Source organism: Babylonia areolata, chromosome 19 (genome assembly GCF_041734735.1).
Source record: "Babylonia areolata isolate BAREFJ2019XMU chromosome 19, ASM4173473v1, whole genome shotgun sequence".
NCBI classification, from domain to species: Eukaryota; Metazoa; Mollusca; class Gastropoda; order Neogastropoda; family Buccinidae; genus Babylonia; species Babylonia areolata.
The window spans coordinates 37,957,222-37,980,648 of record NC_134894.1 but is presented as its reverse complement, the minus strand read 5'-3'; the positions used below and the strand labels follow the sequence as shown (position 1 = coordinate 37,980,648).

The following is a 23,427-nucleotide window of genomic DNA, read 5'->3' as shown; positions in this document are numbered from 1 at the left end:
ATGAAGCATACGATCGAGCGAGGTGGCGAGGAAACATCCCAGAAACTGAAGGGGTCCCAGCCAGTACATAGAAGTGCTCCCAGGGGGATTAAAAAAATTCCAAAGTCAAAGGGTGATGAGTGACAAATTTAGGAGAAAAAAACAAAACACAAACGAAGAAATGAACAGAAACTGTGCCCCTACGAAGTCATGTATGTTCCCTCAACCATCGCGGCAGGACACCTCAGGTTGGGGCTCGACAGATCATGGTCTTCGTAGCAATTTCAAAATTCCAGACCTTCGGAGTAGCAGGAGCACATCAGGAGAACAGCCGGTCAGACAGCTCAATTCAACAGTTCATCAGATGAAGGCTCAATCAGCTGCAACACAGTGTTTGCTAAAATTCCATTCACGGTGGTGTTTGAATGGAGCTAAAGGAAATATGTATTTTTTGAGGGACGTTGTGACTTCAGCGGGGCTTACAACAGCATTACCACATTTCAAAAATAGACAAGCTGTTGTCTCTCAGAGGTGGGTTACGTATTTTGCATATATTTTGAAGGGGAGAAAAACTGGATGAATAAAACTTACGCATTCATACAACTGCTTCCCCCCAGTCCAACCTCCACTTGAGAACAAAAAATATGTCTGAAGTGACTAGCAAGTAAACGATAACACGCATGAGAGCTAATTTTGGTCTTGGATCCATTTTCTTACTGCGCCAAAGAAACAAATGTGCAGCGCAGGAAAACAACGAGACAATTAGCCACGAGGTCCGAACCCAGATGACCAGAATACAAAAAGAACCACCCTTTGTAACATTTTCGTCCACGGAGTTCACATCAAATGAACATTGATCCTGCGCACAAAACAGAAAATAGAGGACTGGATCCCCGTATGTGCGCACAAAATTATATTATTCTATGACAAAGAGAAGGGGGAACAAATATTTACAATATAGTTTTGTACACATATTAGACGTCTCCCAAAACTAATACCTAAGGATAAGAGAACGATTGGCTTACCGCGAAAATGAACTAGCACTAAAATGATGAAATAACCGAGGAAACTTAGTAATCGGTACGAAACAAAGTAGCTTTTGAGTTCGAACCTAGCTTCTGAACAATGTTTCTGCTTACCTCAGCAGATGGTATGTTGATAAGTAAGACTACCGTGTGGCAGAGACCGGGTGCCGAGTCCAGATGCCACGCTCTGGCCAGTGAAGAGACAGGGGGAAAACTGACTGGGGGTTCCTTTCCAGTTCCAGATGAGATGTGGAACTATTCCTGCTCAACACTATACTCATTGAAGAGAGGCCACAGGGTCGGAGGGATACAGGGGATCTTTCGGGAGTACGTGGATGAACACGTTCCCCTTATCCACCCTACAGAGTGTAGAAGCTCAAGGCGACCAGACGCCGTTGAGGATCGAGAAGCGAATGAATTTGTTGTGTGTGTGTGTGACAGGTGAAATTTCAATTCCTAAAGAATCTTCAAGCGTGAGCCTGCGCAAGGAATATGCAAAGCACGTGAAAGAGCTAAAACAACAACCAAGAGAATAACACAGATTGGAGGGGAAGAGAAGGAGCAGGGGGAGGGGTGGGGGGGGGACGGAAGAAAATAAAACACAACTAAGGTGAGATATGTTCATGTGTGATTTCGTTCGTCACGGCTGAGTGGCAATAGTGTTCACGAGGGGCCATATGCGCAAAATCCGTGACAGTGCGTGTGTGTGGAAGACTAGAAGGAAGGTGATGGGGAAAGGGAAATGGAGTTGGTGAAAAAAAAAGAAAAAAGAAAATGGGGAGGGGTGGTTAGTGGTGGAGGGAAAAGGATGGAAAAGGGAAGGGAAAGGAAGAGCATTTAGTGGTTAGAAAAGAGGGGGGAGGGGGGTAAGGCCCGTGATGCCACTGGCAACTCTATGTGTTGAGGGCCTCTGGGTGCAGCAGTGTGCCATTTTGTGGGACTCCACGTGTTTTCTGTATATTCTGTTTCCACCCACTCCATTTCCATTTTCCCCCATCACCCCCCTTCCCGTTCTTCTCCCAGCCCCCCTCTGAATCTGTACTCACTTCTCTGTTCAGCCTCGCCTCGTTTTACCGATAAAGACTCACAATCTTCTTTAGCTTTTCTTTTTCCTCCACTGTCATCCACGGAACACAGTCCCTGAAAACAAACCTGTGGTGCAAAACGTTGGACACCTTTTATCAAAAGTGAGTCTTGTTTTATAACTTACCGTTTTTTTCATAAACTCTCACCACTAGGTAAATCTCTTTCCTAAACGAATGAAAGGCACACAACTTTAAGCCATGATTCCAGCCAGCTAGCTCACGAATTTGATGATGATGACGACGATAATAATAATAATAAATGATAGAAGTACAGATGAACCCTCCATAAACATTTATTACGTTAACACGTGCCTTAATTGCTCTTAATAAGCGACAATTTAATTATGACGCTTTTGTTTATTGACCATTTGATTAACTCCCTGACTGTATTTTTTCATCTATTTTTATTACTATCCTGTGGAAATCATGTGTGTACTGGCGAAATATGTTAATGTTTATGCATATATGTATATATGTTGAAATGAGGGAATTAATTGCGGTTTGAAACATTTTGTTGCATATTGGTTGGTTGGTAAGCTATTTTTGTTTTTTTCAATCATTGAATTCGTGTTTTAGAATTGCTGTTAAGGCTTTCTTTGGTTGGTTGGATTATAAAAATGTGCGCACCCCGTTTGACGTATAATGTTATATATTTGTTGAAACTACCTGTGGAATGCATATGTATTGTTTGCGTCTACCCTTTCGTTTCCCAACAGTGGTCAAAGATTTTTTTTTTGTGTGTGTGTGGCTATTTTGCTCGAAGATTCTTGCACATTGAATGAATCTCGTGCATTGCAGGGTTCGGGTTCGTTGACTTTGAAACAGCTCTTGGAATCACTGAGGCAACTAGGGTATCAAGTGGGGATGGCAACGGTAAGGACGTGATTTCCATCAAAACGTTTTCCAGCTGTTTCTATGTCTCTGTTCGCTTTGTCTCTACATTTTTTCTTTCTTACCTTCTTCCTTTTCTTTCTTTCTGTGTCTGTCTCTCCCCCTCTCCCTCTCTCGATCAATTTTTCTCTGCACCTCCCTATCTTTTTCTCAGTTTCTTTGTTTCATGTGTATGTCCTGGTTGCTCTCTCTGACGCCAGCCGCCCGTTCCCCACCCACACCCCCACATACATCATACCCACATACATAGTGTCAGCACACAGACACACACACACTCTCTCACATACACATACACACACATACACTCTCTCTCTCTCTCTCTCTCTCTCTCTCTCACATACACACACTCTTCTTTCTAATACACACGCTCTCTCCCTCCCTCCTTCCCACCTCCTGATCACCACGTCCCTGTTCACCTGTGTTTCAGAAACGAGAGCAAACTGAGAGGACCGTGATCTTCGATAACCTCCCAGATGACTTCACTGAGGAGGACCTGGGGAACGCCGTTGAGCAGTGCGGTGTGGTGAGCTCCGTGCACATCATGAAGAAGGACGGGAGGAGCCAGGGCTTTGCTCGCATGGCCAACAAGGACGACTGCGAGAAGCTCATCAAGAATTTCAAAAACCTGAACCTGCCAGGTGGGTTGGTAATTTGTACTTGTATGGCTCTTTTTGTCACATTTATTTGTCTGTGTGAAATTCGGGCTGCTCTCCAAAGGGAGAGCGCATCGCTACACTGGCAGCGCCAACCTTTTTTTTTTTTTATACACATTTTTCTGCCTGCAGTTTGATTTGTTTTCCTATCGAAGTGAATTTGTTCTACAGAAGTTTGCCAGGGACAACCCTTTTGTTGCCGTGGGTTCTTTTACATGCTGTGAATGCATGCTGCACACGGGACTTCGGTTTATCGTCTCAATCGAATGACTAGCGTCCAGACCACCACTCAAGGTCTAGTGGAGGGGGAGAATATACTGGCGACTGCCGGTGTGATTCGAACCAGTGCACTCAGATTCTCTCGTTTCCGAGGCGGACGCGTTACCTCTAGGCTAACACTCCATTTTAGGCACTCCATTTTAAGGGAGATTATCCGGAAGTTCAACAACCAAAAAGTGGCAAGCGGGTTGGTAAGGGAGATTGTCCATGGGTTGGTAAGGGAGACTGTCCATGGGTTGGTAAGGGAGATTGTCCATGGGTTGGTAAGGGAGACTGTCCATGGGTTGGTAAGGGAGATTGTCCATGGGTTGGTAAGGGAGATTGTCCATGGGTTGGTAAGGGAGACTGTCCAGAAGTTCAACAACCAAAAGCTGCCAGGTGGGTTAAGGGAGATTATCCAGAAGTCGACCAACAAAATTGACACAACAAAACTAGACTTTTTTTTTTTTAATTGGTGTTGTGGCGATAGGTGTTGTTTTTTTATTTACTGTTTTGTTTTGTTGTACCCTTTTTTACCTCTGTTTCCCTCTCTCATTTTTCTCTCAGATTTGTAACGGGGAAAAGACAAAAACCAACTCCGATGATAAGACTCCACCCCTCACCCCCCACGCCCCCGACGATTTCTCGCATTTGAGAGAAAACGTGGGAGGGGAACGACCACGATTTCTCGCAGTCCTACAATTTCTCTCCAAATTGAGAGAAATCGTGGAGGCGCCATTTCCTCCATTCTCTTTGGTTTAAAAGGTAGCGAAAGGCATTTTTTTTATTTAAAGGGAAACAAAAGGCATTTTATGTGACAGTAATCAATTTTCAGTTTCGATTTTATTAAACAATAACAAGCACGGGCATTTAACATCCGCTCATGTAAGCACACACTCACAGACACGCAAACGCACACACACAGACATTCACCCAAACAGACACAGACACAAACACACGTGCACAGAGACACACACACACACACACACACACACACACACACACACACAGTGTCTCTGACACACACACACAGGTGTCTGACACACACACACACACACACACACACACACACACACACACACACACAGTGTCTCTGACAAACACAACACACACACACACACAGTGTCTCTGACACACACACACACACACACACAGCCAATCAGATAGAGACGGCAGAGTTACATAACAGCCAAAAGGCTGTTTACACCCAAAGTATTATATAATAAAATGCAGTTCATGATTTGTGGAGAAAAAAAACAACAAATCTTTCTGTTTTCCAGGCTGTATAACACCCTACTTGGTGAAGTTTGCCGATCTGACCAACCGTAGGAACATCCAGCAGGCCGAGCGTCACACTGAACAACCGGTCAGTACAGTGCCTGGCACACCCTATTCATGTCGATGCCTATGAAAACGGAGTATGGCTTCCAGCCTTTAAGTCAAGGTGAAAGAGGTCATAAACGTAAAAGTACACACAAAAGTTATTACTGAATGTGGAAGTAAGAAGTTGCACGAACTCAGAGGAAAACAAAAAGAAAGAAAACTAACCAACCCAAAGACCCTTATTGATAGTTAATGATGCTTTTGACATAAATGCCATACTGTTTCTGTTTTTATCCTTTTTGGGGTTTTTTCACAGGTTTAAACCAACTCTATAAACCATGTTGATAATCAAACTTTGGACGAGTGAAATCTGACCTATCCTTAATTTAAGAATATTCAAAAGCATCAACTGCCACTCTGACCATTGTTCGTTAATTTCACCTATATTTTGTTTCATTACTTCGAACAGGACTGTACAGTGCAGTGGAGTAGAGTACTGTACTGTACAACATTGTACTGCACTGTGATGTGTTGTATAATTGTACGTGCACTGCACTATTCAGTGACTACACTGTACTATACTGTATTGTCAAACACAAAAACAAAAAACAAAAAAAAACAAAAAAAAAAAAAACAACTGATGGGATATTCAGCCCTGAAATGTAGGTCTGCTGGGCTGTGTATTAATAATACAAGCAACATGATGTGAATGGACTGACTGGAACTGCACCCGTGTTTTTTCAGCAACATTTTGGGCCGGCAGCAGGTCTGGCTCCCCCACAGCAGTGTCTGTCTATCAGGACCGGCCACCCGGATAACAGGTAACCCAGTGCTTGAGTTGTGATGTCGCGCGCGTGTGTGCGTGTGTGTGTGTGTGTGTGTGTGTGTGTGCGTGCGTGCGTGCGTGCGTGTGTGTGTGTGTGTGTGTATTGTCAGTACAACAAACAGTTAATCTGACAATAGATGGTTTCAGTGTGTTTGTATATATATATATATATACTTTTACCTTTTTTTCTTTTTTTGGGAGTGGGGGGGGAGGTCTTTTTGTCTGTCTGTCGGCCTGTCTGTGTCTTATCCGTGTACCTCTCTTGCACACGCAAACATACAAACACGTCCACACACACACACACACACACACACACACACACACACACACACACACACACACACACACACACACCACACACACACAACACACACACTATTTTTCTTTGTTACCCTGTGGTGATCACAACTGTGTGCGAAGAATTGGGTTGATACTGACAATGGCATCAAACAATGACATTTAATTTTTCTTCTTTCTTTTTGTCTGTCTTTATCTCACATCTGTCTCATTCTGTCTGTCTCTCTGACAATGGGGTTATGTTTATGATGTAGAAACTAAGAAAGAGCAACAGACAATTATCCCGCAACAATTGCTAGAAGAGATTCTGTATGAGAAGTATATAAGTTTTTATTTCTTTTCGATGTTTTTTTTTACTTTATTATTTCTAATCAAAATTCTTTATATATACATAAAATACATACACACACCTTGTGTACTTCAAGCCTTTTTTTTCATACCCCTATTGTATTCCATGTCTTATTAAAGACCTTGTATGCCTACAAGCCTATTATTCTGTTGTGCATTGTTGTACCCCTGAAGTAGTCAATCCTCTGTGTGTGTGTCGTTTTCCCTCTCCCTCTCTCTGCACTGTTATACCCTTTAAGAAATCTGTGTCCGTATGCATGTATGTATGTATGTTTCCCTATTCCTGTCTCCTTTCCTCTCCTCTTCTCCCCTTTCCTCTTCCACACAAATCCACACACCTACGTTTTCAGTAAACAATGAAAGCTAACCCCCAACTCTTCATCCCCTCCCCCCCCTACCCCCCCTCCCCAGGCCCCACCAATCTTCCATCCCCCCGCACAGTGTTGCAGCCGTGAGGATGGCGGCGCATGGCATGCCCCAGATGCCCGTGTATCCCATGCACCCTGTGATGTACACGCCCATCGTGGCCAACCCCCTAGCCCAGTACCCCACGATTGTCCCTCTAGGCTACAACGGGTACATCAGGTACGCGGCGCCGGCGCCGATGGTCTACCCGCAGCTTCCGCCCGGCGCCCAGTACGGTGTCCCCATTCGTCAGCTGCAGCCGATCGCCCCCAGTACCACGGCGGGGTCGTTCTTCGTGTCTACGGCCGCCGGGGTGCGGCAGGTTAGTAGTACTCTTCTTCTTCCTTCGTGGGCTGCAACTCCTACGTTCACTCGTGTACATGTACACGAGTGGGCTTTTACGTGTGTGACTGTTTTTACCCCGCCATGTGGGCACCCTTACATGCTGGGTATGTTCCATAACCCACCGAACGCTGACATGGATTACAGGATCTTTAACGTGCGTAATTGATTTTCTTCTTGCATATACACACGAAGGGGGTTCAGGCACTAGCAGGCCTGCACATATGTTGACCTTGGAGATCGGAAAAGTCTCATTACTCACAAGGCGCCGTTACCGAGATTCGAACCCGGGACCCTCAAATTGAAAGTCAAACCCTTTAACCATTCGGCTTTTGCTCCCGTCAGTAGTACACTGAACTGTAAAGCTCTAGTGACATAGTAGGTACAACTTAGAACAAAAATGGTGCAAGACAGATAAAATGGAACAGAACGGAAAAACAGATTTGGACCAAAACAATTAAGAGAGTAGTGGATGTGTGATGGTGTCTGACTTAGACCACTAGGACAGCAGAGGATGGTAACTACTGCTGTCTCGACTGCCTGGGCTAGAATCTGATCATTGGTGTGAAAGTCTCTTGGCCAAGTTACCCCTCTCCCCCACTCTTATCTCTCGGCCTAGAGGGTTTTAAGGACAGTCGGCATTGGGATGGTTCCCAAAGGCCGACAAGCCCTTCCCAAAGCTGCAGAACAAAATCAGTGCAATATTGCCTCATAGTTGAGAATCAGTCTTTCACAAAAGATGAAGCGGTACATGAATTGCCATTGCAGTGGATAAACCATTGATCATACATCTCTGATATAAACAGGGTGTTGAGCCCAAGGTTGGTAATACAGACTTTACAAAAGGTTCACGACCACTTCATAAAATCGGGTATCATTTTCTTCACTGGATGTTAAACATCGAAGGGTTAACTCACTCAGTACGGCCAGTCCTCTCTTCTCCTCTATTCAGACCCCTCGGATGTCCAGTGGGTGTCTGAATGACCCAACCTTTAGCTTCCGTCGTCAGAATTGTGGTATTATTTGTCAACATTCACCTCTTCAGTATAAGAGCCTTCCGCTTGCAATATTTTGATGATGGTAATTGGGGTGAAACGCTGTTAACGTCGTCTCTTTCGCCGTTCGTATGGAAAGAGTTAAAATTACACAGGCTGCATGTTGCCTACTACTGACCTCTCACTGAATATACAAACAGCTGCTTCAGGAATACGTACACAATGAACAGCTTGGAAAATGCGTTAAAAAATAAATGAATGATAGAAAACATAGATATTTTAGCCAAACATTTGGTTAATTAGTGATTTATAGCAGATAAGTGTGGATTTTCCATTGTCAAAAATGGAAGTGCACGTGCACGAAACCACCTCTAGCTTATGACTAGTGCTCATTCCATTGGCTGCATACACCACTGTGAGCTGGAAATTCTGCATCATACACTTCACCATGCACCCAAGAAGAAATATATGGCAACTTCACAGGTGGTCCTTAACTTTTCGTGAATCATGTGGTTTGAAGCGCGACAGCGATACATATCCGCGTACGCACACCCACACACAGACACACATACACGCACACGTGCGCGCGCGCGTATATCACACGTATGTGTATCAACTTATTTCACTGACCCTTTTAAGCTGACAGTGTGTACTATGTAAATTGTATAGATTTTTGTTGTTGGCTTCTATCATGTTTCGAATTAAAAAAAAACAATTTTCTGTCATCGTTTTAGAATTGGCTATTGACCTATTCTGTTTTACTTTGGAAATATTTTATGTCGCTGTTGTTCTCATTTTCCTTACTTTTGTTTATGTGCAAGTTATTTTTCACTGTGAATTAAACCTAAACACGAGTACAAAAATGGACAGAGACGAAATCCTTTCTTCCTTTCTTTTTTCTTCTAAAATATTCAGAGACAAAGGGAGTCCTCTACCAATCCTCAGATTAAAGGAGTTTATTTTGAGCTGCACATAGAAACTAACAGAGCCCTCTCTCAATGCACAGATATTATTGGAGTCCTTTTTCCAAGGATCAGAGAGACCAACAAAGTCCTTTATCAAGCTCTGAGAAGCTTAACAGAAACATTTGACAATGCTCAAACTAAACATAGTCCTTTGTCAGTGCTCAGAGAAACTGACTTCTTTGTCAATGGAATCCTTTAACAGTGCTCAGACTAACGGACTTCTTTTAAATGCCTAGAGATCAACAGTCCCTTTCCAATCGTCAGAGAGACTATGGGAGTTATTTTCTCAAAAGCTCAGACTATGGGCTCAATTTCTCATTTCTTAGAGAGACCAGGAGAGTCAATTTCTCACAGAACTCCGAGAGACAAGGGGGGCCAGTTTATCAAAACTGAAAGACCAAGGGAGTTAATTTCTCAGAACTTTGAGACTCGGGGAGTGATTTTTGTCAAACCTCAAGAGGGACTCTTCTCCTTCGTTCATGGGCTGCAACTCCCATGTTCACTCGCATTTACACGAGTTGGTTTTTACGTGTATGACCGTTTTTACCCCGCCATGTAGGCAGCAATACTCCGTTGTCGGGGGTGTGCATGCTGAGTGTTGTTGTTGTTTCCATAACCCACCGAACGCTGACATGAATTACAGGATCTTTAACGTGTGCATTTTATCTTTTGCTTGCGTACACACGAAAGTTTCACCACAAGCAGGCAAATACGTTGACCTGCGAGTTCGGAAAAATCTCCACCCTTTACCCACCAGGCGCCGTTTCCGAGATTTGAACCAGGGACCCTCAAGATAAGTCCAACGCTTTAACCACTCGGCTATTGACTAGGGGAGTCAATGTATCAAAACTTGAAGAGACCAGAGGAGTCAGTTTATCAATACTTAGGTAGAATAGGTGAGTCAATTTATCAAATCTCGGAGAGACTAGAGGAGTCTATCTTAACTCAGATTAGGGAAGTCCATTTACTAATAAGTCTCGAAGAGACTAGGGGAATTAATTTATCAAATTTCAGAGATACTAGTGGAATCAATCCATCAAAAACTTTGGAAGACAAAGGGAGTCAATTTCTCAGGTCCAGAGAGACTATGGGAGTTAATTTCTCAAAACTCGGAGACAAGAAGAGTCAAATTCGTAAATTTTAGCGAGATCTAAGGAAGTCAACTCAGAACTCAAGAGAGACTAAGGGAGTCGGTTTCTCAAAACTCAAGAGAGACTTAACTCTCTCCATACGAACGGCGAAAGAGACGACGTTAACAGCGTTTCACCCCAGTTACCATCATCAAAATATTGGCAAGCGGAAGGCTCTTACACTGAAGGGGTGAACGTTGACAAAGAATACCACAAATTCTGACGACGGAAGCTAAAGGTTGGGTCATTGAGACACCCACTGGACATCCGAGGGGTATGTGTAGAGAAGAGAGGACTGGCCGTACTGAGTGAGTTAACAGTGGTAAATTTCTCAAAACAACAACCAACAAAAAAACAACCTAACGGGTGTCCTTTGTTGTCTTCTCCAGGTGAGGCCTGCCGTGCAGGCCACGATGAACCAGTCAGTCAGCAGAATCTCACAGGTGAGCGACCCGTGTTCTCCTCCCATAGAAAATAAACAGCAGCAGCAGCTATAAGCAATAACCCGCGTAGGCCTTCCTGTCTTACTGCCTGCTGCTACGTCCTGTGTGGATCATGTCCTTTGTTTTCCTGCTTTCTTTCTTTACCATGTGGTTGTTGGTTACCTTTGGAGTGTAAGCGTATTAGTTTTGCTTTTTTCGTGCTTTGAAAAAAATCGCTTTTTCGTTTGGCTGTTGTCACCTGTGAGTGGACAGTTTATCAGTGTTGTTGCTTTTATTGTGTTTTGTATCTTTTTATTTCATTTGGTTGTTGGTTACCTGTGAATGGGTGTCTATTGGTTGGTTTGCTTGTGAATGACAGAATGATATGCATATAATCTTATATCCTAGTTTTAAATGTTGAGAAGGGTTAGCTTCGTTCTTTGATATATATGTATGTATGTATGTATGTATGTATATATATATATATATATATATATATATATATTATCAAAACACTATGTGAGTCAATTTCTAGAATCTTAGAGAGAATAGAGTCAATTTCATAGAGAACTCCGAGAGAGTACGGGAGTCAATAATCCCAGAGACTCGGGGAGTCAATGTGTCAAAACTTGAAATGGTCAATTTCTCGGAACTTAGGAGAGACTTTTTTTTTCTCCTTCTTTCATGGGCTGCAATTCTCACGTTTACTCGTATGTACGCGGGTAGGCTTTTACGTGCGTGACCGTTTTTACCCTGCCATGTAGGCAGCTATACTCCGTTTTCAGGAGTGTGCATGCTGGGTATGTTGTTTCTATGGCACACTGAACGCCGATACAGATTACAGGATCTTTCACGTGCGCATTTGACTTCTGCTTGTGTATGGGGGTTCAGGCACAAGCAGGTCTGCACATATGTTGACCTGGGAGATCGGAAAATTCTCCATCCTTTACTCACCAGGTGCAGTTACCGAGATTCGAACCCGGTGACCTTCAGATTGAAAGAAAGTACAACTCTTTAACCACAAGGTTATTGCGCCCGTCTGAAGAGAGACTAACGGGTGTCCTTTGTTAACTTCTCTCCAGGTGAGGCCTGGCATGCAGGGCCACGATGAACGCCACAGTCAGGAGTATCTCACAGGTGAGCGACCCGTGTTCTCCTCCCATAAATAAACAGCAGCAGCAGCTATAAGCTATAACCCGCGTAGGCCTTCCTGTCTGTCTTACTGCCTACTGCGACGTCCTATGTGGATCATGTCTTGTTTATTTTCCCAGCTTTCTTTCTTTACTGTGTGGTTGTTGGTTACCTTTGGTTTATTAGCGTATTAGTTTTGCTTTTTTTGTGCTTTGAAAAAATCGCTTTTTCGTTTGGTGGTTGTTACCTGTGAGTGGACAGTTTGCCAGTGTTGTTGCTTTTATCGTGTTTTGTATCCTTTATTTCACTTGGTTGTTGGTTGGGATAACTGTGAATGGGTAGTGTATTGGTTTTGTTACTTTTATCGTGTTTTGTTTCTTTTTTTTTTTATATATTTCATTCGGTTATTGGTTACCTGTGAATGGGTAGCGTATTAGTTTGGTTCGCTTGTGGATGACAGAAAGATATATTTCATCCTATTTTCAGTTTCAGGTAAGGCTCGGCTGTATGCCATGATGAATCCTACAGTCAGCGGGATGTCCCAGGTGAGCGATCCGTGTTCTCCTCTCATAGAAAATACACAGCAGCTCTTTTTCATTTGGTTGTTGGATACCAATGAATGGGTACTGTATACGTTTCGTTGGTTTCAGCGTATTTTGTTTCTCTTTATTTCAGTTGGTGGTTGGTTGGTTGGTTGGTTGGTTACCTGTGAATGGGTAGTGTATTAATTCTGGTTTTATCGTGGGTTTTTTTGTTTTGTTTTTTTGGGTTTTTTTTTTTTCAATTTCATTTGGTTGTTGGTTACCTGTGAATGGGTAGTGATTTGGTTTGGTTTTCTTGTGGATGACAAAAAGTTATGCATGTATTTTATCTTAGTTTTAGATGTTGAGAAGGGTTAGATTCGTTCTTTCACACACACACACACACACACACACACACACACACACACACACACACACACACACACACACACACACACACACACATATATATATATATATATATATATATATATAATATATATAATTGTGGCGGTGGAGGTTAGTTTTGCGCATTTTGAGATGCGGCAATGGCACTGTTCACCCCCTTGTGACAGGGGCATGGTCTCCTTTTCCTCATTTCGAGGGGGAACGAGGGGGTGAGGAGGGGGCGTGGGGGGGGGGGGGGGGGGGGGGGGGGTTGGGACGGGCGGTCTGTGCTTCACTTTTTTTTTTTTAAACAGGGCGAGTGGCGGAATAGTGCATTTTTTAAATGTGAAATAATTAAGCTTTGCTGAAGCTCAGTTATAATTTTTATCTTCTACTTTTACAGTAGCAATGGGGTAATAGTTTTGACTGAAGCTGATTTAAAGGTTTTTTTTTTTTTTTTCGTTGCCTGTTTTGCAGTGGTATTTGGAAATAGTTCAGTCTGTCTAAAGCTGCTCTTGTAGTAGTTTTGCAGTGACAATGAGGACATCCTTCTTCGTTCACTCGTATGCACACGAGTGGGCTTTTATGTATATGACCGTTTTTACCCCGCCATGTAGGCAGCCATACTCCGTTTTCGGGGGTGTGCATGCTGGGTATGTTTCCATAACCCACCGAACGCTGACATGGATCTTTCACGTGCGTCTTTGATCTTCTGCTTGCATATACACACGAAGGGGGTTCAGGCACTAGCAGGTCTGCACATATGTTGACCTGGGAGATCGTAAAAAATTCCACCCTTTACCCACCAGGCGCCGTCACCGTGATTCGAACCCGGGACCCTCAGATTGAAAGTCCAACGCTTTAACCATTCGGCTTTTGCGCCCATCGACATCGTTCAATTTCGCTGATTTATGGTATTTTGTGTCCTGACAAGAAACTTATATTGAAATGTGTTGGATTGCCTCGCACTGTTCTAATGAACGTGCACATCATCTTGCAAAACTTGGAGCTGAAAACGCTTTAAATGCAATTGAACATCGTTTATCATCTGAAATGTGTAATATTGTTGAAAGAAATATGCTAAATTTCTTTGTCTTTAGAAGTTAACACTTCTGCCTTATCAAATGCTACAAGAACTGGCAAGGGTGTTAAGAGCATGGCATTTAGGTTATTACTAAATGCCCCATACACAAAATATTGTGAAAATATTGAATGCATTTACAAGGTTCGTTTTAACCCGCTGTTCAGAAATGAAACCTTTTTGCCACCAGAAATGACTAAACACATGTTACCAGCTTCAAATGTTTTTTTGTTTTTTGAAACAGTTATGTATTTCAAAATTTTCTTTATGAAAGTTCGCTTGTTATGTGTTAAATAGTCCAGTTGGTGGTTTACTGTAGATCTCCACATCATCCTCTTTTCAAATAATAATCTGTAGAAGTATTGCGTACAATATTTGATTACTTTTCCGTTCTAATCCCGCTTCCCACATCCTCCCTATCACACACACTCTTCCAATATTTTGTTTTTTCTTTCTCCAATCACCGACACTCACCCTCTCCATTTTTGCATTTTGTGCTGTATCTTTTCCACATTCTGTAATCTTTGTTTTCCTTCCCCATTTCCCTCCCTCTCAACCCTTTCCTACCCCCCTCCACCTCAACCGCCCCCTTTTCAGTTAAATATGTCTTCCCCTGCCATTGATTTTCAAAAATGATGATTTCTAATTAAAGATAATAATCATCATCATCATAATGATAGAAATAATAATACAAAGATGATCATCTATTTTCAGTCTAATATCATTATCTTAGATGAACAGACTATAAACGAAAAAAACGAACGAACGATGCACGAACGTGTCGTTTCCTTTGCAGTGATAATGGGGACAATAGTTGAGCTTCGCACAAGATGATTGATAGTCCGTTCTACGTTTGTTACTGTTTTGCAGCGGCAATGAAAAGACACTCGCCCAACTCACGTTGTCATCAGCCTTCATCCTTCCTCCTACTCCAGTTTTCTTTCTTTTTTCGTTTGTCTGTTTGTTTTGTTTTTTTTTAAGGTAGGAAGTTTCGTTTTTTTAACAGAACTTTTCGTTTTTAACTAGATGCTTTGCTTCCGTTTTTTTTTGTTTTTTGTGTGTGTGTGTGTGTGTGTGTGTGTGTTTTGTTTTGTTTGTTGTTTTTTGTGGGTTTTTTTTTTTTTTTTTAATAGATTGTGCTTTTAGACTTAGATTAATTTGTGGTGTTGATCTTTTTAGTTAGTTTGTTTGTTTTGCTTTTCTCCCGAATTCATGTTATTTCTCTACCACATGGTACCTTGACCAAGCAAAAGAGGATGGCATGCTGTTTTTGGAAATGCTGACTTTAAAATGCATATTTTAATACCGTTGTTTAATGAAACGCTGACTTATAGAATACATGTTTTAACATAATAGATACCATGATTTGATTAGTAGCGCACTTCGTCATGAATTTCCTCTTTGTGATTGTGTTGCTTTTAAAGAAGATAGGTTTTACTTTGATGTACGTGTTCCAGTTAACATTAGCACACTTAATTGATAATGACAAATATTTTAACCATAATTATTTTTTATAATAAATTTCACACACAGGTATACATTGGCTCGTGGTTTTTAGTTAACATAAAATTTCTGTGTAAGGTTAAATGTTTCCCTTAGGAAACCGCACACTTATTCTTCACACACACACACACACACAACACGCACGCGCGCGCGCGTTTTGGTTCGCTCTGAATGGCAAAAACAGTACCATTGAAATCGTGATGTTATCCTGCAATTCGTTTGTCACCACTAATGTGTTCTAATTTTTTGTTTGTGCGGAGGTGTTCGTGAATGATCAAAAGAAATCCAATGACGAGATATTTGCTGGAAAAGGGAAATGATTTTGCGGAAAATAAATGATGGTTCCCTTTTGTTGGTCTTTTTTCTTTATTTCTTGAATAATTGTCTTTCTCTGTTTTAGCTATTTGATTTTTTTCACTGCTTTTATTTAATGGTTAACATTGATAGTTGTTAGAATTGTTAGTGTTGCTGAGTTAACTGAACATGAGCTATTCTGTTTCCACATCTGTTTCAGTCTGTCTCTCTCCCCCCCCCCCCCTCCCCCTCTCTTTTTGTCTCTTCCCGTTTTTCTGTCTCTCCCTCTCTCTATCTTTCTATCATTGAAGGCAACAACCTACGCATCTCTCTGTATCTGTTGTCTCTCTCTTTGTCTCTCTGCCTGTCTTCTCTCTCTCTCTCTCTCTCTTACACATGTCGACCTCCCTCGCACACAAACAGCAGATCACTAAAAATGAAATATATTTTACAGCTTTTATTCACACATTCACACGATGTCGGAAAGAAGAGGCAGAAAAGAGAGCGGGGCAAAATATATGCTGGCTTGCCTACAAATAGAAAAGAGTGCTACACCCACCCAGCCATCCCAATCTATACCTCTACTCGGGGATTAAAAAAAAAAAGGGAAAAAAAAAGAAGAAATAATTCCCAAAGTCAAAAGATGAGTAACGAATAAATCTAGGGAAAATAAAAAGCCAAACAAAAACACAAACGAAGAAATGAACAGAACAAAGTGTGCCCCTACGAAGTCATGTATGTTCCCTCAACCCTCTCCCCCAAGGACAGTCAACTCATCCAGGTGATGCGGTGGCACAGTCGGCAGGAGGACACCGCAGGTTGCGGTTCGACAGGTCATGGTCCTTGTAGCAACCTCAAATTACCAGACCTTCGGAGTAGCAGGAGCACATCAGGAGAACAGCCGGTCATCAGACATCAGCTCAGTTCAACAGTTAATTAGATGAAGGCTCAAACAGCTGCAACACGAAGTGTTTGCTAAAATTCCATTCACGATGGTGTTTGAGTGGAGCTAAAGGAAAGATGTATTTATTAGAGGGACGTAGTGACTTCAGCGGGACTTACAATAGCATTACCACATTATTTAAAAAAATATACAAGCAATTGTCTCTCAGGTGGGTTATATATTTCCATATTTTGAAGCGGAGAAAAAGTGGACGAATAAAACATTTTCACGCATTCATATAACAGTTGCTTCCCCCCATACCAACCTCCACTTGAGAATGAAAAGAATATATGTCTGAAGTGAATAAGTAAACGATAACGCGCATGAGAGCTAATTTTGGTCTTGAAACAATTTTCTTACTGCGTCAAAGAAACAAATGTGCAGAGCCGGAAAACTACGAGACAATTAGCCACGAGGTCCTAACCCGGATGACCAGAATACAAAATGAACAACCCTTTGTAACATTTTCATCCACAGAGTTCACATCAAATGTGTGTTGACATAGATGTATAGAAAAGGACAAGAAAAAAAACTATGAAGAGGTACATAAAAACATTTTAAACATAAAACAATGACTCGATATTTTTTAGCTCAATAAAGCAAAAGGTACACAGGTAAGAGCTTGGGGGAAAAAGTTTTAAAAAAAAATTCTTCCTCCGCTTTGAAAAATTTAGATCAAATGGGAATTTTGTGAGAAGTATTTGTAAGAATAATGGAGAAGTAATATCTAGCCAAATAAAATAGAAATATTAGAACAAGTCCGATTTTATTCAGATACCTCCACAATCAGACAACACAAACAAAACATTACACAAGCAACAGACAACTTCTTGAAAGATAAACAATTCACAAAGCTAGATCAAGATGAAGCATTATGTGAAGGTCTTATCAATGAAGAAGAATCCAGCAGCGCCTTGAAGCAAATGAAAAATGAGTAATGAAATTCTTTGGGTTAAACGAAAACAAACACACACACACACACACACACACACAACTTGTAACTATTTCTTTCAGTGAATCGTTTGCAGACGATTATCACAGAAACATAAACGCAAAGGAAAAGAATCATCTCGTAATGATTTAGATAACTGGAGACCAATAACTAACGAACGTAGACTGTAAAATAATGGCATATTATGTAAAGTTATATATAAATTAATTAATCCGGACCAGGCTGGATATTTGAAAGGAAGAAACATTTCATCTATAATCAGATCCATTGATGATGATGTAGATTATCTGAACCATACAGGATATCTCCTTGCCTTAGATTATTACAAAGCATTTGATTCAGTTTTACGAGATTTTCTGCTGCATACATTTAGAGTATTTGGGTTTGGTGAACAATTTATAATATGGGTTAATATTTTAAACAAAAATACATAGAGCAGTATAAACCTTAGAGGATGGATCTCGCAGCCCTTTTCCGTTACATGTGGCATCAGACAGGGATGCCCATTCTCACCATTAGCTTCCATTTTAGCTGTAGAAGTATTAGCAACTAAGATTAGAAACAGCAATATAAAAGGAATAAAACTTCCTGCTGACAGACAAACTGACAAGCAAATGAAAATAAAACAACTAGTGGATGATACGACTCTTTTTCTGAAAAACAAAAAAGCTTCCAACATCATAAATAATTTCTCCACATTCTCAGGCTTGGTATTAAATCAAAAGAAAATAAAGGCCATGAAACTGGGAACGTGTTATGAAGACCAGACCAAAACCTTCCTTTTGAAGTAACAAAAATGATACAGATATTCGGTAAATACTTTCAAAATGGCATCAGAGCCCAAAACAACGATAGGAACTGGGAGGGGAGACTAGAAAAGGTAACAAATCTGATACAGACTTAGAGTCGTAGAGATCAAGGCATACATGGAAAATAGTCATTACAGAATCTCTTCTGGTGAATCAGTTTACAAATGTAATGCAAGCAGTTGGTTTGCCAGACCATATCCTTACGAAAATAAACAAAACTCTTTACAAGTTCATTTAGCAAAGAAAACATACAAACAGAAAAACATATGAAAAAATAAAAAGAAGGTAATGGAAGAAAATTATGACACATTTATTTTTCTTTCTTTTTTTTCGGCCAATGAAGAAACCACGTGCAGAGCACTTAGATAAAAGAAAAGAAAAAAAGAAAAAAATAAGAGAGAGAGAGAGAAAAAAAAATGCAATGTACTCCGTGACTTGCATGCAACCGAGGCCACACACACACAAAAAACAACAACAACAAAAACAAACAAAAAGAAACCCAACCCTACCAGGAAATAAATAGTCAGCTTTACGGATGCGGTTTTTGTTGTTGTTGTTTGCTTGTGTTTATTGTCCTGTGTTGTTTGAAGTTCTGAGCAGGAAATGTTTTGAATGAAAGGACCACACCTACCTTCACAGGCGGTGTCAAGTACTAGCATTCTTTTGGCTGAACTGGGCCAAGGTTGAAGGCTGCTGTGGCCGAGTTTCGTTTGGAATGTGTGTGACACTGATGTGTGTTGTGGTCAAGCTGTGTTTTTGTCTGCGATGAAATAAGGGAAAATCAGTAATCATATATTATTAAAAAAAGAAAAAAGAAAAAAAAAGGTTTGCTCTTGCTGGTGGTGGTGGTCTTTTGTGGTATGTGGTGTGTGTGCGTGTGTGTGTGTGTGTGTGTGTGTGTGTGTGTGTGCGTGTGTGTGTGTGTGTGTGTTATTTTTGTTGTAATCCCACAAGCTCCTGCCTTCTCTCTCTCTCTCCCTCTCTCTCTCTCTCTTTCTCTTACACACACACACACACACACACACACACACACGCTTACACACAAACAAACACACCAGACTGCGGACAGGCACATTTATATTTGGGCAAATTTTATTGAAATAAAACAGATGTGGATAATGTGTTTAGTAAAAAGAAACAGAGATACAATCAAGGAATACTAAAAGAGTTCAGGCAGTAAAATGATAATACTAAAGAACACAAGCTGTAAAACGATGGGTCAGCAGCTGTTAGAATATTATATTTGGAGTATCACACCGCATGACAATCTCAGCATCAGTCAGAATCAGCAGCAAGGCCAGTATTCGAACACAGTAATCGCAGAGATCACATATCATGCACAAAAATCAACGTGCACATGTGCTCTCTTAATCATCGTCGTCTTCTTCTTCTTCCCCTTCTTCTTCTTCACACACACACACACACACACACACACACACACACACACACACACACACACACAGAGGTCCACTCATTTAATTACACACACACGCTCACACTCTTGAACTTTAAAAGTCAAGCGACAATGATCAGGTATCTCTCCATTTGATGACTCAGATAATTTTGATGTCAAACGTCGATCCACTACTCAATAGGCAAGGCAGTGTGCAGTTTGAGATGATTATTTCATCAAACTGGATTCTTCTTCTTCTTCTTCTCATTATTATTATTATTATTATTTAGTCAAGCGTTATTTCATACACATTCGCTGTGTCTAAAGATACACAAACCCACACACCAGCATACATTAATAATAATCATCATCATCAAAAATCATGATCGATAATGATTGATCATTTGAACAAAAAAACAAAAAATCTCATGTGCACATAATACAAACGCCTTCTCAGCGAAATGATAAAAAAAAAAGCACGTTAAAAAGTGAAACTGGTTAGAAAATCGAAGTTTCACAGTTCAGTTGATTTTACACGTAGTTTCGTAAATGATACGTACATTAATATGTACCTATGGAGAACGGGACGGAAAAAATTCCCCGTCCCTTCGGGAGTCGAAACCATGGATACTCGTTTCCCAGTCAGTTCCGTTACCCACTATGCCACCCACCATTAAAAAAAAACCCACAAACAAACAAACAAACAAAAACCAGCAATAATGAACAATCGTTTTGCAGCCACAAAGTTGAAATACAATGAGAACGATGCTTTGAGTAAATGGCAGTGGATTTTTGTTGTTGTTGTTGCTGTTGTTGTTGTTGTTGAGAAGAGCCGCCCGATGCCGGTAAAACAAGAAAAAAAGGAAAAAAAAGAAAACTTGCATACCCTTTTGCCTCCAGTAGAAGACTCATCATACACCGATAGGACATCCAACAGTGTTAACACACACAACAAAACCTTGTAACACATTTTGAAAATGCTCAGGTTTAAAGCTAAATAAGTGTCACAACAAACATCACAAAACCAAACGCTTAAAACAGACTTTCAGGTTAAAAAAAAAAACAAAAAAAAACACCAGAGCTAAAAAGAATGCACTCGCTTATCATTGTAGGAATGCTATTACAGGGAAATCACCACAAACGAAGCCTTCGAAAACAGGAAGGTGTGTCAAAATGTACTTCTCTCCCTTTAACTATAACAGCAGCATATCCATGGGGGGGAAAAACTTTGGGGGAAAATCACAAACCAACCAACCAACCAACCATCCAACCAACAATCGATTGCAATGAGAAGTAAATATTATTTATCACTAGCTGTCCCAATGCAAACACGTGGCAGCAGTAATCATTTCCTGCAATAGCGGTTTTTCTGTAGTGTCAAAAGCTGACAAAAATAAAATGAACAATACATTCGATGCAGTTATTATCATCATTATGTTTTTGTAATTAACAATAATAATGATAATAAAAATAACTCGTAAGTTTGACGAAAGGTATCTGCTTCTTTTCATTTTTTTCATTTTTTCATTTATTTATCTATTTATTTATTTATTTATTTATATTCTATAGATAGCATACGTCGTGGTATGGATCAGCCCACACACTTTGACACTTCCGTGAAACTGAAACTGAAACTGAAACTGCTAAGCTGAGACTAGGAAAAGGATCACCTAAAAATGGGCCTCAGAATTCAGTTCAATGATGAAACAGAAATTCATCACAATTTTGATTACATCCCTTTTTCATTACCATCATCATTATTATCATCATCACCACCGTTTCTCATCTACTTCTCCTTTTTCTCTTCCCTTTCTTCTGCTTGGACGCGAGGTCTGCAGACGTCGATATGAAGCATACGATCGAGGGAGGCGGCGAGGAAACATCCCAGAAAGGGCCCCAACCAGTACACAGCGAAGTGCTCCCAGTAGTGTGTGGCTCCGCAACCCAGGGTGTGGCCTGAGGCCATGGCAGGGTTGAAGTACATACCGGTTGTCTGCAAGCCTGTGTGACGAATGGATGAATTAATGAACAGATGAAGAACAAATTTAAGGTAAGGTTAAAGGCACAAAATCCCTGTCTCTGTCTATCTCTCTGTCACTGTATCTGCCTCTGTAGATCACACACACACACACACACACGCACGCACGCACGCACGCGCGCGCGCACACACACACACACACACACACACACACACACACACTTTCTAACTCCGCCCCTCTGTCTCCTCCACCCCCCCACCCAGTTCCAAAACCCAGCCCTCGGCCACTCAAATCACACTCTTCATACACCCAGCCCCCCCTCCCCCCTCACCAACGCCTCCCCAGACCCCAGTCTTATAACCCCAATCCCCGTATTTCCGACACTCTGTACACCACTAACCTCCTCCCCGACCCCCCTCAAAACCACACACCCCCTCTATCTAATAACCGGGTACCATCCTAACCCCCCCACCCCACCCGCCCCCCAGCCACCTCCCACCCACCACTGACAATACCGGATATACCATACCAAAGACGATCATGAGAGCGGCGTTGAGGTACTTGAGGAACTCGTCGAAAACGGTCATGGAAGAGAGTGTCTGCAGTCCCATCCACGTGTCGGACAAGGTGGCGGCCATCTCGATCACCAGCCCAGTCACCAGGGCCACCTTGGGATCGGGAAGTGAGAGAGAGTGAGATCAGAAAAACAAGAAGAAGAAAAGAATGTACCATTAAAAAACAAAAAAAACAAAAAAAACAAACAAAAAACAAACATCAACCAGAAATGTGTGTGTGGACGGTGGGTTGGTCAGTCTCAGAATGATGATCAGGAGTTCATTTAAGGAAAGTGAGGAGCACTCTTCAACAACAACAACTACTACAACATCATCATCGTCGTCATTATCATCAACAAGAACAACAGCAAAAACTATCATTATTATTATTATTGTTATTATTCTTACAACAACGACAAAAACAGCATAATAATCATGTCCACACTTGCAGGTCACTGCCGCAGTCATCCTCATAGTACTTTTCATGGTGGTCCTAAATACCATCACCACCACCACCACCAACAACAACGTAGGTCACTGTCGCAGTCAGCTTCAAAGTACTTCTCATGGTGGTCCTCAATTCCATGACCACCACCACCACCACCAACAACAACAACAACAGCAACAACAACAGTACAATAACCATGTCCACACCTGTATGTCAATGCCAAAATATTTCCTCATAGTACCTCTCATGATGGTTCTCACCACCACCACCATCACCACCACCACCACCACCACCAACAACAACAACGTAGGTCACTGTCGCAGTCAGCTTCAAAATACTTCTCATGGTGGTCTTCAATTCCACCACCACCACCAACAACAACAATAACAACAGCAGTACAATAACCATGTCCACACCTGTATTTCATTGCCACAGTATTTCCTCATAGTACCTCTCATGGTGGTCCTCACCACCACCACCACAACCAA

General features: G+C 41.5%; 2 protein-coding genes across 5 annotated transcripts in view; one reads left to right on the top strand and one right to left on the bottom strand.

Annotated features, from left to right (window-relative positions):
• Positions 1-16,805, top strand: LOC143294165 (uncharacterized). Its single transcript, XM_076605596.1, has 9 exons — positions 1-63; positions 1,162-1,302; positions 3,408-3,618; positions 5,172-5,257; positions 5,959-6,035; positions 7,097-7,412; positions 10,912-10,965; positions 12,027-12,081; positions 16,660-16,805. The coding sequence occupies exons 1-9, from the start codon at positions 1-3 to the stop codon at positions 16,803-16,805; spliced, it is 1,149 nt and encodes a 382-aa protein (XP_076461711.1).
• Positions 16,806-19,965: 3,160 nt separating this feature from the next.
• LOC143293675 (aquaporin-11-like) overlaps positions 19,966-23,427 on the bottom strand; it is a 23,179-nt gene continuing 19,717 nt past the window's right edge. For all 4 annotated transcript variants that reach the window (XM_076604827.1, XM_076604828.1, XM_076604830.1 and 1 more), the window contains exons 4-5: positions 22,467-22,605; positions 19,966-21,959 (exon numbers count right to left, since the gene is read on the bottom strand). In XM_076604827.1, coding sequence (XP_076460942.1) covers positions 21,745-21,959; positions 22,467-22,605 — 354 coding nt within the window. In that variant the 3' untranslated portion in view covers positions 19,966-21,744. The remainder of the gene's footprint in view (positions 21,960-22,466; positions 22,606-23,427) is intronic.

Coding starts and splice junctions, on each gene's coding strand:
- LOC143294165 (XM_076605596.1), top strand. CDS start 1: ATGAAGCATACGATCGAGCGAGGTGGCGAGGAAACATCCCAGAAACTG. Junction 5,258..5,958: donor AGCGTCACACTGAACAACCG/GTCAGTACAGTG, acceptor GTGTTTTTTCAG/CAACATTTTGGGCCGGCAGC. Junction 10,966..12,026: donor CAGTCAGCAGAATCTCACAG/GTGAGCGACCCG, acceptor ACTTCTCTCCAG/GTGAGGCCTGGCATGCAGGG.